The sequence below is a fragment of the Excalfactoria chinensis genome, chromosome 3 (genome assembly GCF_039878825.1).
Source record: "Excalfactoria chinensis isolate bCotChi1 chromosome 3, bCotChi1.hap2, whole genome shotgun sequence".
Taxonomy (NCBI): domain Eukaryota; kingdom Metazoa; phylum Chordata; class Aves; order Galliformes; family Phasianidae; genus Excalfactoria; species Excalfactoria chinensis.
Genome location: NC_092827.1, coordinates 4,223,535 through 4,236,484, shown reverse-complemented (window position 1 = coordinate 4,236,484; position 12,950 = coordinate 4,223,535). Strand labels below are relative to the sequence as shown.

At 40.3% G+C, this 12,950-nt stretch overlaps 1 protein-coding gene across 3 annotated transcripts in view; it reads right to left on the bottom strand.

Annotated features, from left to right (window-relative positions):
* The window catches only part of KIF13B (kinesin family member 13B), a 117,587-nt gene that overhangs the window by 26,504 nt on the left and 78,133 nt on the right, over positions 1–12,950 (bottom strand). For 2 of the 3 annotated variants that reach the window (XM_072330953.1, XM_072330955.1), the window contains 10 exons: positions 11,319–11,418; positions 10,886–11,012; positions 9,194–9,249; positions 7,911–8,035; positions 5,931–6,107; positions 4,289–4,381; positions 3,158–3,310; positions 2,035–2,112; positions 1,378–1,431; positions 423–443 (listed from right to left, as the gene is read on the bottom strand). In XM_072330953.1, coding sequence (XP_072187054.1) covers positions 423–443; positions 1,378–1,431; positions 2,035–2,112; positions 3,158–3,310; positions 4,289–4,381; positions 5,931–6,107; positions 7,911–8,035; positions 9,194–9,249; positions 10,886–11,012; positions 11,319–11,418 — 984 coding nt within the window. The remainder of the gene's footprint in view (positions 1–422; positions 444–1,377; positions 1,432–2,034; positions 2,113–3,157; positions 3,311–4,288; positions 4,382–5,930; positions 6,108–7,910; positions 8,036–9,193; positions 9,250–10,885; positions 11,013–11,318; positions 11,419–12,950) is intronic. The other variant, XM_072330954.1, reaches the window with a different exon arrangement.

Below are 12,950 nucleotides of genomic sequence, written 5' to 3'. Positions count from 1 at the left end.
GACAGCCTGAGAAAGACGTGGAAGGCACACTCACTCACTGTTCATCTCATTTCCAGGCTGTACACCACCAGCAAATATTTGTTTGCTTTTATAAACATTCTTTCAGTTGTTAAAGGAAAGATGGGTCATTTCTGAAATACCTGCACCCTGCCCAAAGACCTCTGAGAAACGCCATCTAAGTAGCTGCAGAATGTAACAAACCGTAAGATGGCCCCAAGAAGCAGAATCGTCCTTGCACCAGTTCCACACAGTGTTAATGACAGGCTTTTCAATAGAAAAATCTCATTTGCTGTCTACTATGCAAATGAGACACCAAAAGCAGCATCTTCAAAGCAGGAAGTAAAAGCGTTTAAGTGAGCAAAATAAACTTTATAGTGAGATAAAATTATTATCCCACTCATTAGGTGGACCTAATGCATTACCTCTGCTGGGACCTTTGGACTCTGAAACATGCAGTGAGGGAAATTGTTGAGGAGAGGAGAGGAGAAAAACAAAAAATGTAAGTACTCTTGACTTCACTTTCTGCTTTAAAAACCTACATTATTGAGACATTCCACAGTGCTCTCCGAGCAGAAGTTGCTGTAAGCACTTGATTGCCTGTACATCTTTTAGCATTCTCTATGTGGATCAGATGTAGCAGATTTAGCAACCAATGCTAGAGCACTACATCAAAACCCTATTATTCCGTGCAACTGCATTATGCATTAAAATGTCTTGCCACCACTAGATTCTCCCTTTTTAAATGACTACATGCTCACTGGGCAGAATACCTATCAGGAGAGAGCCCTTTAGTTTATCTAGACTTTGGAAAATAAGTTTAAATTTAATTTTTCTCTTTTTAAAGAAACACTTTTGATCTATGCCATTATTTTTAAGGAGTGTAATGGACTGAATTACTGAATCACCCACTGCAAGGTTTCCCTGTGAGAGGCAAGGACTTGATGCATTCTATTCTATACTAAAAGGTGAACCTGAATTTAGATGTAAGCTCACACTTGTCCCTTACCCAAAAGGTTTGCATCCATTCAACTGAAAGCTTTGGAAGAGCTCGGAAGATAAGAGAGTGAAAAAATTTCCCTTGAAAAACGCACCCCCCAAGTGATGGACAGCTTTGTTTAACCTGGTCTGTTTGACACAGGCCTGCCAATGCACATCCCACAGCTGTGGCTGATGAAAGCGTGGAAGCCTTCCCGGGGATGTCTGGTGTTGCACAAAGCAAGTATGTTCAATAAGCAGCCTCAAGGGTACAAGGAACATGTGGGTGTGCCTCATCTTTCAAGGATACTTCCCAACTATGCCCCTGCACCTGGTGTAATACAGTCATGGTAGCTACTCCTTTTCAATAGAAGATTTCCCAGGAGAGCTTCAGAGACTTACCCGATTACTGCTCAGGTTATAAGGAGGAGCTAAATCTTGGCGGCTTGCAGAAAGCTGAAATGGTCAAGGCAAGCAGAATTACTTCTTAACAAAAACTCGAACAACTGATAAATACACAACTTGACAAACACAAGGAAGGGTGAAAGTAAAGTCTTCAGTTAAAGCAGAACTGAAAGTCAAGAGATGCAAGGCGAAATCCCTGCTAGTGACTTAAACAGGGCCAAAATTTGACCAGTTTTCGTTATCAGCTCTACCAAAGCATTTCAATTAAAATGTTGGAAAGCAGAAATGTCTCTTTCTTCTTATGTACTGATCAAGAAAAAGGATAATGCTTCTACAATACAAAATTAAAATCAGTAAGTATTTGTAACTTGCTTTCATAACTTCTAAAGAAAAAGTTGATAGATGAAAAACCTTCAGCATTCTGCTTTTTCCAATGATGTGGATTTACGCGGGTACTCTAAAGCACACTAATCTGTGTGGTGAAAGTATGAATACATGCAGATCTTGTCTACCCACAGCGATTTACATGATGACAAATAGCACAGACAAACAGAAGAGTCAAGCAAAAGGAAATTTATTGCTATATTCAATCGGTAATTGAAAGATGCACTTGCTGCCCTCAATCTGCTGCAGACTCCAGCATGGAATACTCACCCGATTCACATTGGGAGAGCTCAGGCTCCTCCGGTAGAGTTTTCCTTTTCCCATTAGCTGCTCTTTGACTGCAACCTCCTGCAAATCACACAGAAGCAAAGGATAGAAAATACTACGCATGTTTTGTCAGAATCCAAGCTCCAATCATCCCATCTTTGTCTATACAAGAAAAATGTTATTAAACAGCTGTATAGCGCTGGCTTCCATCTGTGAAGTTCAGTCTAATCTAAAAATTGTAAGTAACATAGCTAGAAGTGCAAGAGTGGAGAAACATTCAGTTTTTTGCTGATTGGCACACACAGGACTTTACAGCTAATTCTGATTCTAGGAGATGACTGCTACAGATGTGAAGACAGGCTCCTTTTTGTAGCTGAGCTCCTATTTTAATCCCTTAAACTAATTACATATGACAGGGACCTTGCTTTCAATACTTCCGAGTGCGTTGCACTTCACCATTAATTTATAGCGGGCAGGCGCACACTCTGGCTTGCTTTGCATAACTTTCTTTTATGTTTGCATAATTTATATCCAGAAGAACAATTTTCAATAAATGTTTTTCTCTTCCATATTTTCCCTGGTACACAGATCAAGCTCCAGTGTTTAAGATTAACCCAATCAATGTCTTACATACTCAAGAGAACAGGTTTGGTTGCTCCAAGGCAGAATATGAGCATATGGACTAGATGATCTGGGAGCTCTTTTCCAGTTGTAATGATTCTATGATTCTGTGATTCAAAATGACATAAGCTCTACTAGCAACTTGGAAAATCTGTACTAAATCCTAACCTACAGAAAGCAAAAGCTCGCATCGACCCTAACTGCTTTTTCTGATACATAATGATCTTAAAAACCAACCAAGGATAAGAGATAGTGCATGTAATACAAAAGTCTCAGTCCCCTTCACCCATCTTGCAGATAGTCGAGTAAGAACATCTTTGTAAAGTGAGCTACATTTGCCTCTTTGGACTTCTGCCACAGACACACTTTGTAAAGCTGATATATGCACTGAAGTGGGGGTCATGGTTTGCCAGCCACTGTACGCACTTATGAAAACATCTGCACTGTCATATACTGTATTGAGTAAGTACACAACCTGCTGGGTGTTACAGCCCTAAACTCAGACCTGGCGCAGACGATCCAAGGTGAGAATGTTCTCCACAGCCAGCACACTTCGCAAGTACTTCTCTATATAGGCTTCAGAGTCAGCTGAAGCTGCGTCTTCAACATTTGCTGCCATTCTGGCCAGTGCTTCCCGCTCTTCAGCTCCTTGAGCATCCTGGAAAGAAGCAGCAGCATTCCTTTAGAAAGTCCCCTCCATCAGTCTTGAACAAAACACACTTTTAAAAATATGCAGGACAGATTCAACACTGTTTTCCCTTAAATACAGAGGGAGATTCAAATGCCTTGTTGGACTTCTCTAAATATGCCATATCGTATTCAGAAATCATCACCATCACATCAAGTTATACATGGTTGTTGTTGGTGGTTTTTATTCCCCTTTTCTTGTGTTGTTTTTTTTTTTCTTTTTCTTGAGAGAGCCTCACAGTAAGACACTGCCATTGATTAGCTAAAGGGCTATATTCAGATATCTTGTAATTATAAAGTACTCAAACACGTTTATGGCATTATCGACTCTGTGAAGGAAACAAAATTTCAAGTGACTTGCAGAAGGGAAAAAAAAAATGGGCATAGCTTGAGAAACATTTCAACAGGGTGTTAAATACATCAGAACATAAAAGAGAGTCAGGCAGTAATCAGGCCTTTGGCTCTTCATGTGTTAATGCTTTACAAGTGCTCTGATAGAGCATCTGCATGGAAGGAAGGGATTAGCATCCAACTATGAACATACTCAGGAATCAAGGATTACATTAAGACATTACTTAGAAGAATTTAGGGTGTGTAGGGGAGTGGGGGTTAAGATTTTGTTGGTTTGCACAGTTGGTTTTATTTGCTTTTCTAACATATTTTCACATTCCCTACATCAGGTATTTCAGCTACCTATATTTATTCCCCTTTCCTTTAAAATGTTTCTTCAAGGACTTAAGCAAATGGATGCTCACTCAACAAAATACATGGTGACATTGACAAGACACACATTGCTGCTAATTCTAAACATGTAAATAAATTTGCTTAATCTTTTGTAAGAACCATACTACATGATTCCAGCAGCAAGAACAAGCACGCTTAAAATAAAGGAACATTCAGGAAATCAGAGAATCGCAGCCAATTTCAGATAATTTGAATTCTTATTCACCTCTGGGATATTTGAGACTATCTCAAAAGTGACACCACAGCCAGGAATGGAACTTCGGTGTGACATTCTTCGGAGGAAGCTTTGAGCAAAGCCCTGTGGGGAGACAGACAGGAAATATTCCTTGCTTAAAGGAAAAAACTTCAACACACTTAAGTGAAGTAAGCACAGCTGACAAAGAAAGAAGCCCAAACCAAAAGACTACCCAACAAATACTTAAGATTCAAAGCTTTTGACCTGGAAACAAATCATGTGCTCGTCTGCATTTAAGATACAGAGAAAGAATTACCTTCCTTCTCTGCAAGGTGACCGTTAAACCAGCACGCAATACATCTGCTAGTCCTAGATTTTTTTTTTTTGTGGAGCCCTAGGTGACTTGTCTTGAATATTGACAAGTACAGGCATTAAATTCTTGACCAAAGAGATCGTTATGAAGGATGATTTAAGGGGGCATGGTCATTGTTTATGCTGACTTGGCGCCTCGCAGGGTTAAGAACTGGACTGTTGAATTAATGCAGAGATGAGTCATTCAAAGATGCTGCTGAGACAAACGCCCGGGAAAGGTTATCGATGAGGATTTTTCAGAAAGCTAGCAAGAAAGTTAGCCAGAAAGCTAGCAAGAAACATTTGGTATTGGATAACAGTAAGGAGAAATAATTGACAGAATCTGCAGAAAACAGAATTGATGAAGACTTCACAGTTATAACTATAGACAGGCTCAACCTACTGAGCAAACTCCTCCCATTGTGCATTATTTAAAAATCCCTGATCCCTTTCTGAGAAATGGCTGTTGCCTGAGAGCTGTAGTTCTTATATTTTTAACAGTAGAAGCAGTTTACAGTGGCCTGCAGGGTTCCTGGGTGCAACCACACCTCTTCTGCTCATGCTTCAGATTTTAACTACAGAAGTGCAAACAGAATAACAATTCGGGCTCCTTGCTTTGTCATCATCATTGCTAAGGGAAGCTGGATTCCAAGGCAATGCTGAACAAAAACTTCTTCCTCACCACCTTAAGATATTTGTCACAACGTGTTGCCACAAATAGAATAACAAACTTCTGCTTTCCACTTAGGAAGCATCCTACTCTCAACTACACAGCGTCAGAAATACAACACAACTGGAAAACACAGAAGACCAAGAGTGATTAACTATAAGATATTACACAAAAGGACCTCTGCTCCAGCTACTCCTTGCTTACCTCTGAATATCTGAATGAATACACAGAAACAGCATTGGTATGTGAATATACTATAGGAACAGGGAAGCACACTAGTTTATTTGAATGCGGTTTTTTGTAAAATAGGAACTCCAAGCTCAGAACAAGTTAGCTTTTTCTACTTTGCTCAATGAATGGCGATAAAGCAGTTATTTGGTTGCTAACAGAATAATACTGAGTCTCCCATGTACTAAGTTGCCATTAAGCCTTTAAAAATGCTGTATTATCATCCACAGTGTAAAAAACACTATGAAAATCACATGGCAGCCTAAATCCTCCTGCAAGCTGCTACTATGATGCTTCTGTTCTGGCACAAATGAAAGAGAACAGCCGCAGCAGAGTCCTGTTGCACAAACCACAGCCCTCCCCTCCTGAGGCAGCGATATGCACAGAGCAGAGTGAACACATGAAGGATTACAGAAGATATACCTGTCTGCCATAAACATTGACGCAGATGCGTTTGCGCAACACCAACTGCATTTCTGCAGGATGGCTGAGCTGCACCGTGGCTCTCACAATAAGGTAGACTCTTTCATCTGCTGCTGTTCCTTTACTGAGTTGGATGCAGTCGTGGACTGTGGAATCCCAGGAGGCTTCTACTTTCACCTGCAAAGGGGGAAAAAAATGTATCCTCTAATAAGCATAATTAGGTGTATAATTAACTGTAATTAATTAAGCATAATTAAGAAAAATACATAATACATAAATTTTGAGAGTCAGCTTCTACATTTCAATCCCTATGAAGAAAAATCCCTGCTCTTTAGAAGAGGCCATTTAAGAAATCAAGATTAGTTTGCCAAATGAAGATGCAGGGATTAAAAATGCCAACTTGCTCAAACTCTGGAACATTTCCTCTCGATAAGAAGACCTTTGAATACCCAAAATCACTGCAAATAAATTTTGAAATATGCAAAACTGCGCAACCGTTTGGCCTAATTCATTAAGATAAACCAGACAGCAACTGGGACCGCAGTGAAAATCTTCCGTCTCACTGCACAACCTCTGCACTCAGTATTTGAGATCTCAAAATCTCCAATATTCAGAATAGAGTTGCAACACTTTGTTGAAACACTTCTATCAGTACAGAAAACGCTGGGATTTCTCTTCTCGACTGTTAAAATATAAAACATTAGAATCATAGATTGAAAAAGACCACAAAGAACAAGTCCAACCACCAACTCATCGCCATTACGCCCACTAAACCACATCCCTAAATGATTACTTAATAATTTCATAATAATGATTATTAAAGTTTTAAATGCTTTTTTCTTGAAATCACAAGAAAAACAGTTTGGTAGCCATCCTTCCAGGCTTTTAAAACAAAGGAGTACAACAACAGACAATAAAACCAATCAAAACCATCAAGAATAATAAACATAAAAGAACGTAGAAGACTAAGGTAAAAAACCACATCCAATTATTCTAAACCTTGTAGCAGAAATTATCCACCAAGGGTTGTGAAGTTGTAAAGCAATGAGCTATGTGGTAAAATGAGGACATAATGCACAGTTTAGTAAGTTAACCATAACCTTAGTTAAGATTGCTTGCTTTTTCAGCTGAAGGCTTCCATGCTCTAATTGGCTGAAATTTAGATGAAAGAAGACTCATGAATTTTATTTTTCAAAACGTGGTTCAGCTCCTAGCAAATATTCCTTGCAAACAAAGGTTTGCTAAATGGATCTCCCTATGAAGAGAGGCTGAGGGAACCAGGCTTGTTTAGCTTGGAGAAAAGAAGGCTCCGGGGAGATCTCATTGTGGCCTTCCAGTACTTGAAGTGAGCATATAAACAGGAGGGGGAATGGCTGTTTGTGAGGCTGGGCAGTGATAGGACAAGGGGGAATGGTTTTAAACTGAGACGGGGACGTTTAGGCCAGAGATTAGGAGGAAGTTTTTCACCCAGAGGGTGGTGACGCACTGGAACAGGTTGCCCAAGGAGGCTGTGGATGCCCCATCCCTGCAGGCATTCAAGGCCAGGCTGGATGTGGCTCTGGGCAGCCTGGGCTGCTGGTTGGTGACCCTGCACACAGCAGGGGGTTGGAACTGGATGAGCATTGTGGTCCTTTTCAACCCAGGCCATTCTATGATATGATATGATATGATAAGACTTATGTGATATCTTAAAAGATGGGTGTGAAAAGGCAATGCCACATCCAGTTTTTAAGATGGGTAGAGGGGACTACCCAATTAACCACCGACCTGTTAGCTTCACACCTGTGCCAGGGAAGATCATGGAGCAGATCCTCCTGGAAACTATGCTAAGGTACATAGAAGAGATGGAGGTAGTATGGGACAACCAGCATGGATTTATTAAGGGCAAGTCCTGCCTTACCACCCTAGCAACCTTCTACGTATAAAGCAAACATCTAAAAGGCTTCTAAACTAAATATGCTAATCTGTATCTCTACTTACCTCACTATCATGATGTTTTACAATCTGCAGTTCAAAAAATTCCTCCTCTTCTTCAGCAACAAGAGTCGCATCCCACCCGCCTGCTTCTGGGTCATCAAGGTTATCTTGGGAGCTGAAGTCATCAGCTAGAAGCAATGGTGACGCAGAAGGAAGAGAAGCTAAAATCATTTTCCTTTTAAAAACACCCAACAAGTTATTAATTTACATCTTATTTCTACATAGAAACTGCACAGAAAAATGTGGGAACACAAAGTGAGCCTTACAAAGTACTCTCTTGTGCAGGAAAATCCTCTGGTTGTAAATATCCCTTCGCTTCCTTTTTATTCCTTAAATATCCTCCGTTCTATTTTGAGCACTGCTTCTCAGTTACACCAAGTACATTGCTTGGTTTTATCAGCTAGGTGATTTTTTTTCCTTTTTTGAAATAAAGCAGAACTGTTGTTTGGATATGTATGGTACATTTAGACCATGATTAAATCTTTAGCATGGTTTTCAGGAACACACTCGACCTGCTTAAGTCCCCCGCCATTAATGAATTATTAACTCGCTCCTCTCTGAAGCCCTTCGATATTTCAATGTGCTTTTTGAGGTAAATAAGCCTTAATGCAAACAGCACTGCAGCAAAAACCTCATCCCCACAGGCAGAATGCCACCTCTCCACTCTTACCTGATGCTTTTAACCCAAGCACAAACCCTCTTCTAAACATCATGAAAAGGATTTGTTCAACCAATCAAGCATGACTGGCTCCCTTGTCTATTTGGGCTTGTCCATTTCTTGTCTGTGATATCCCCACCTCTCATAACACTATCTAATCGAGTGCATCACATTGAATCTTGTATTTGAATTCTCAAGGCATTTATTTTTGTTATGCAGACATTACTAATGGTGACTTCCTATTTTCTTCCAAGCACCTGATAGAGACATAATACAGCACCAGTATAATAACCTTGCAAGGCCTCAGAAGGAGCATTCCCAGCAATTACTTTTTCCATGACATCATGTATTGCTGTTCGTCCTGCTGGGTACGCTCATTTTACTATTTCCTTTTTACTGATCAAACATCTGCAGAGTAGAAGGGTTGTTAAAATGCACGGTCCCTTCCATACATAACACTGTGTGTTTTGAAACATTCAGCAAAATGTATCAGTGAAAAATGTGTCATTTCAAATTGATCTACCTGATGTTCTGGGCATTTCATCACTTTCTTAGCTTTAAATTGTACCACATCACTGGTTGTACAAAGTTTGTTTGAAAGTACTCTGTCCTTTTAAGAGCCACTTACCATTCAAGTCAAGGAAAATAACAGGAATGTGAGTTTCCATACCAGGCACGGGAGTCCTAAAATGTAAGACAGTGACAATGGCGGCATTTAAATGACAGCAGATTTACCCAGCACACGTACTTTATGATAAAAGCTCACAGAATATTACATTTAGTACAACTGCAATTCCAAGTCAGACCAATGATAACCTTGCCAAACAGCTTTATTTTAATTTACTGTTGCAGATTCAGAGTCTCAACTAAATTGGTACTTCTTTTATACCAGCTCTCTTACTATTATTATATTCTTTGACCTCTGCTTTCAGAAATGTCTTCTCCCTCTAAAATGCTAATAGCAAAATTAAGTTTACTTTCTCTGACATACGCATTTATGAAATGCAAACCCCTCTGCATTATTGATGCCAGCCAAGACAGCGGAAATGGCTGGAAAATCCAGCACCAAAGTTCTCAAGCTTCCACTGATGCTGCCACAGAACAGTTGCTTCTCTGCCTTGTAAAACACATCTGTCCCAGAGCCCAAGCAGCCACAGGAGGCATGCTTTTCACAGTGTGTAATAAGGGATAACACAGGTTGTACTGTTTGTTTTAAAGCTACGACATTAATGATGTGCTAAAACGTAGTATGAAGCATCAAAAACATTTTAAAAGACACCTAGCTGCAGTCGCAGCTGTAGAAGGGCTGTAGCCATCTCATGACAAACTTGGACTTATGGTGAATAAGAACAGGCTGGATTTTTATGTCATGCATACGGTCACACTAAAAACCACACCCAACACTTCCTTGAAATGTGTTCAAAATAGATTCTTCCCCAAGGAAGTTTCCTGATGCTCCACTGTTTTCAAACCTAGCCCAATACTTCAATGTCAAAGACAACTGTCCTCCAATAAAGCTGGCGACATCTTTATGTTTCAGAAGTACTAATTTGGCTCTGGGCAGCCTGGTTGAATGGTTCCAACCCTACCTGTGGTGGAGGGGCTGAAACTAAATGATCTTTGAGGTCCTTTTCGAACCAGGCCATTCTATGATTCTACGACTCTATGATTCTAATTTTAACAAGTCTCCATTTAAAACTCTCTGACGGTCAATTCCATCAATAAATACCCTCAGAGTTTTGCTCAAAAAAAACCAAACACTGCAGAAAGTTGAAAGCAACCAATGCTGAGGTTTGAAGCAAAGCAGCCTTGCTTCCTTATCTGCAGTTGTTACTCACAGCTGCCACAGTATGGCAAGCTCAGTGTAGTGTAATTTACTATTTTTAATGTTTAGAAAATTACATGGAACACTTGCTGACTAAACAAACTTTGCGCTTCAACCAGGAGCGCAACAAAATGCTCCTGTAGATGCAGTTTTATTATGACAGAGCAGCCTTTTAAGTGAATGAACTAGGTAATTAACATATTAGCTAATTTTTTAAAGCGGTAAGTGCAGTGGTAATAAATATTGATTCCGCTTCTTCAGAAGGTCATAATTACTCTCTGATCAATAGTGGTTTCGTTTACTAAATAGCATTTCTGGATTTCAGATACACAGCCTAATAAAATAATATAAGCAAGAGCCCTAATTTTAACAACTTTCCTCATGCAGTGTAAAGTCCAGATGAAAGAAAGCAACAAAATGGCAACGATTCAAGTCAGGAATAAGCCATGCATCATTTTTACATTCACTCTTGCATATGGCAATGCATGTTCATACCACTCTGCTGGAGCTCCAGGGATCCCACTGCCTGCAGAAGGCACCATTACAGCGTTCCTTTCTTCAGTGAGCGTTAGCCTCATCTCCAGAAGCTGTGCCTCCCGATCAGCATCGTCCTCTGTTTTATCTGGGGAAGCAGTACGTCAGTAAGGACAACAGAGAGCATTTCTGACTCAGTGCTATCACCGTGTGTTGATGTTATTCCATCGTCATAGCATCAAACCCACTCTGTTCAGAAGTTCAGGGCACAAAGAAGCTCAGAGGGTTGAAAACAACTGAATTTTGTATAGGCTTCTCTAACTTCTGTTTCACTGAAAGTGGATATAGAGATTCACCACTTCACTACCTTCTTTTCTAGATTTTACAATGCATTAAGAGTGCCTGTATGAGTTTCAGCCTCCCACTGTCGTTACCTCAAGCGCATTTTGCTTACCAGGCTTCCCAACGAGTTTCTGCAATTGCTGATCAAGGTATTCCTGACGCTTTGTTAAGGCACACAGCCACTTCCGACGGAGCCTCTCCAGATCCCTATCCTGTACAGAGGAAAGAAGTCATGATAATTATTGACTCAGGAAAGCCAATATTTCCTTTTTGTGGCTTAAATGTTCCCTCAGCCCTATTGCTCATCTTATACACAAGAAGCAGATAAGAAAGAGCAGGCCTCCATTGAATCACTTCACTCTTTTCTGCTCTCTTCTTTTTTAGAGGACAGCTTAAAGAGCAATGCACAATAGCTGAGGCTGGAAGGGAGGCTGCCCAGTCCAGCCCTGCTCTGTGCTCAGAGCAGGTTCAGTTTGCAGCAGCCTGCTTGGGATTGTGTCCAGTTGGGATCTGGGCATCCCCAAGAATGGAAACTCCAGAACATCTCTGGGTAACCTGTTACAGTGTTGGACTACCACTAAGGTGAAAAAGCTTTCTTAGCATTATAGCTTGACAGCTTAAGGCACTGCTTTTTCCAGCTGTTATTTTGTGTTGCCCAGTGCTCAGCTGAGCATACTTCACTTTATCCACCTTCTTTGTTCAAACCTAATCTAAAACTTGGCAGCTGTGACCTTGTAGAAGAGCTGGAAACTCCAGCTCATATTCATGGCTCACCACTCATGCTCACTGTTTAGCAGCCTTATATTAGGAATCCATTCCTAACCCATACTGTGCCATTAGCCCTCACTATGCCATCTGCACCCAAACCTTTTAAAATATTTTTAAGTGCTCAGGTCCTTCAAAAAATACCTATTTATCTGCAAGAACACTCAGTTCAATTGTGTCCAACACAGAAATCTCAGAACTGATGTATGATACTCTAAATGCAGCATGTTGGGTGCCACACAAATGAGCCTTTAGCTGGGATGCCTTTAGCAAAGCTTCTTTTAAGGCAGTAACAGCTCACTTGCATTACAAAACAAGCTGCAACAAATAGTTTGTCAAGAAAAATGAGTGGATGCAAGATTATAAACTACATTTTTATTACTCACCTGCAGACCCCTGCAAGTATGAAGGAATCTGTCAGGGAGCATTAAACCTAGATATCCTGTTGCTCACGTTATACTAAGTTGAGATCCACAGCGATGATGAAGTGTTTTTGCTTAAGTTATTCAGAAGAAGGTGAAACATACATCACAGATATTGTACCTCATCAGTTCTCCTGTAAGGCTCACGTTACAGTGACCTTACATATACTGAAGAACTCAAACCATTACCATGCAAATTTCACTATTTATTTCACTGCTATCTTAGGGTTCTAGGAACAGGACCCCTCTTGCATGCCCAGGGGTTGATTACTCAGTAGTTTATTCCAGGTCTCACACATACATCTGTAACGTGAAACAGTATGAAGTATTTTGATTGCATTTTCAACATCACTGGGCTTACCCTCTGTCTACATTAGGAACATTTCAACCACATTTGTCAAAATGAAGACTCCTTTCTTCACTCAAAACAGAAAACAAAAAGCAACCGGACCGTGCCTTTGAAATACAGGTTAAGATACCTCTTTCTTCTGTTTCTACCTCCCTAATCCACCACATAGCTTTGTAGCATAACAACCTATGCAAGTCTCAGTTTTTTA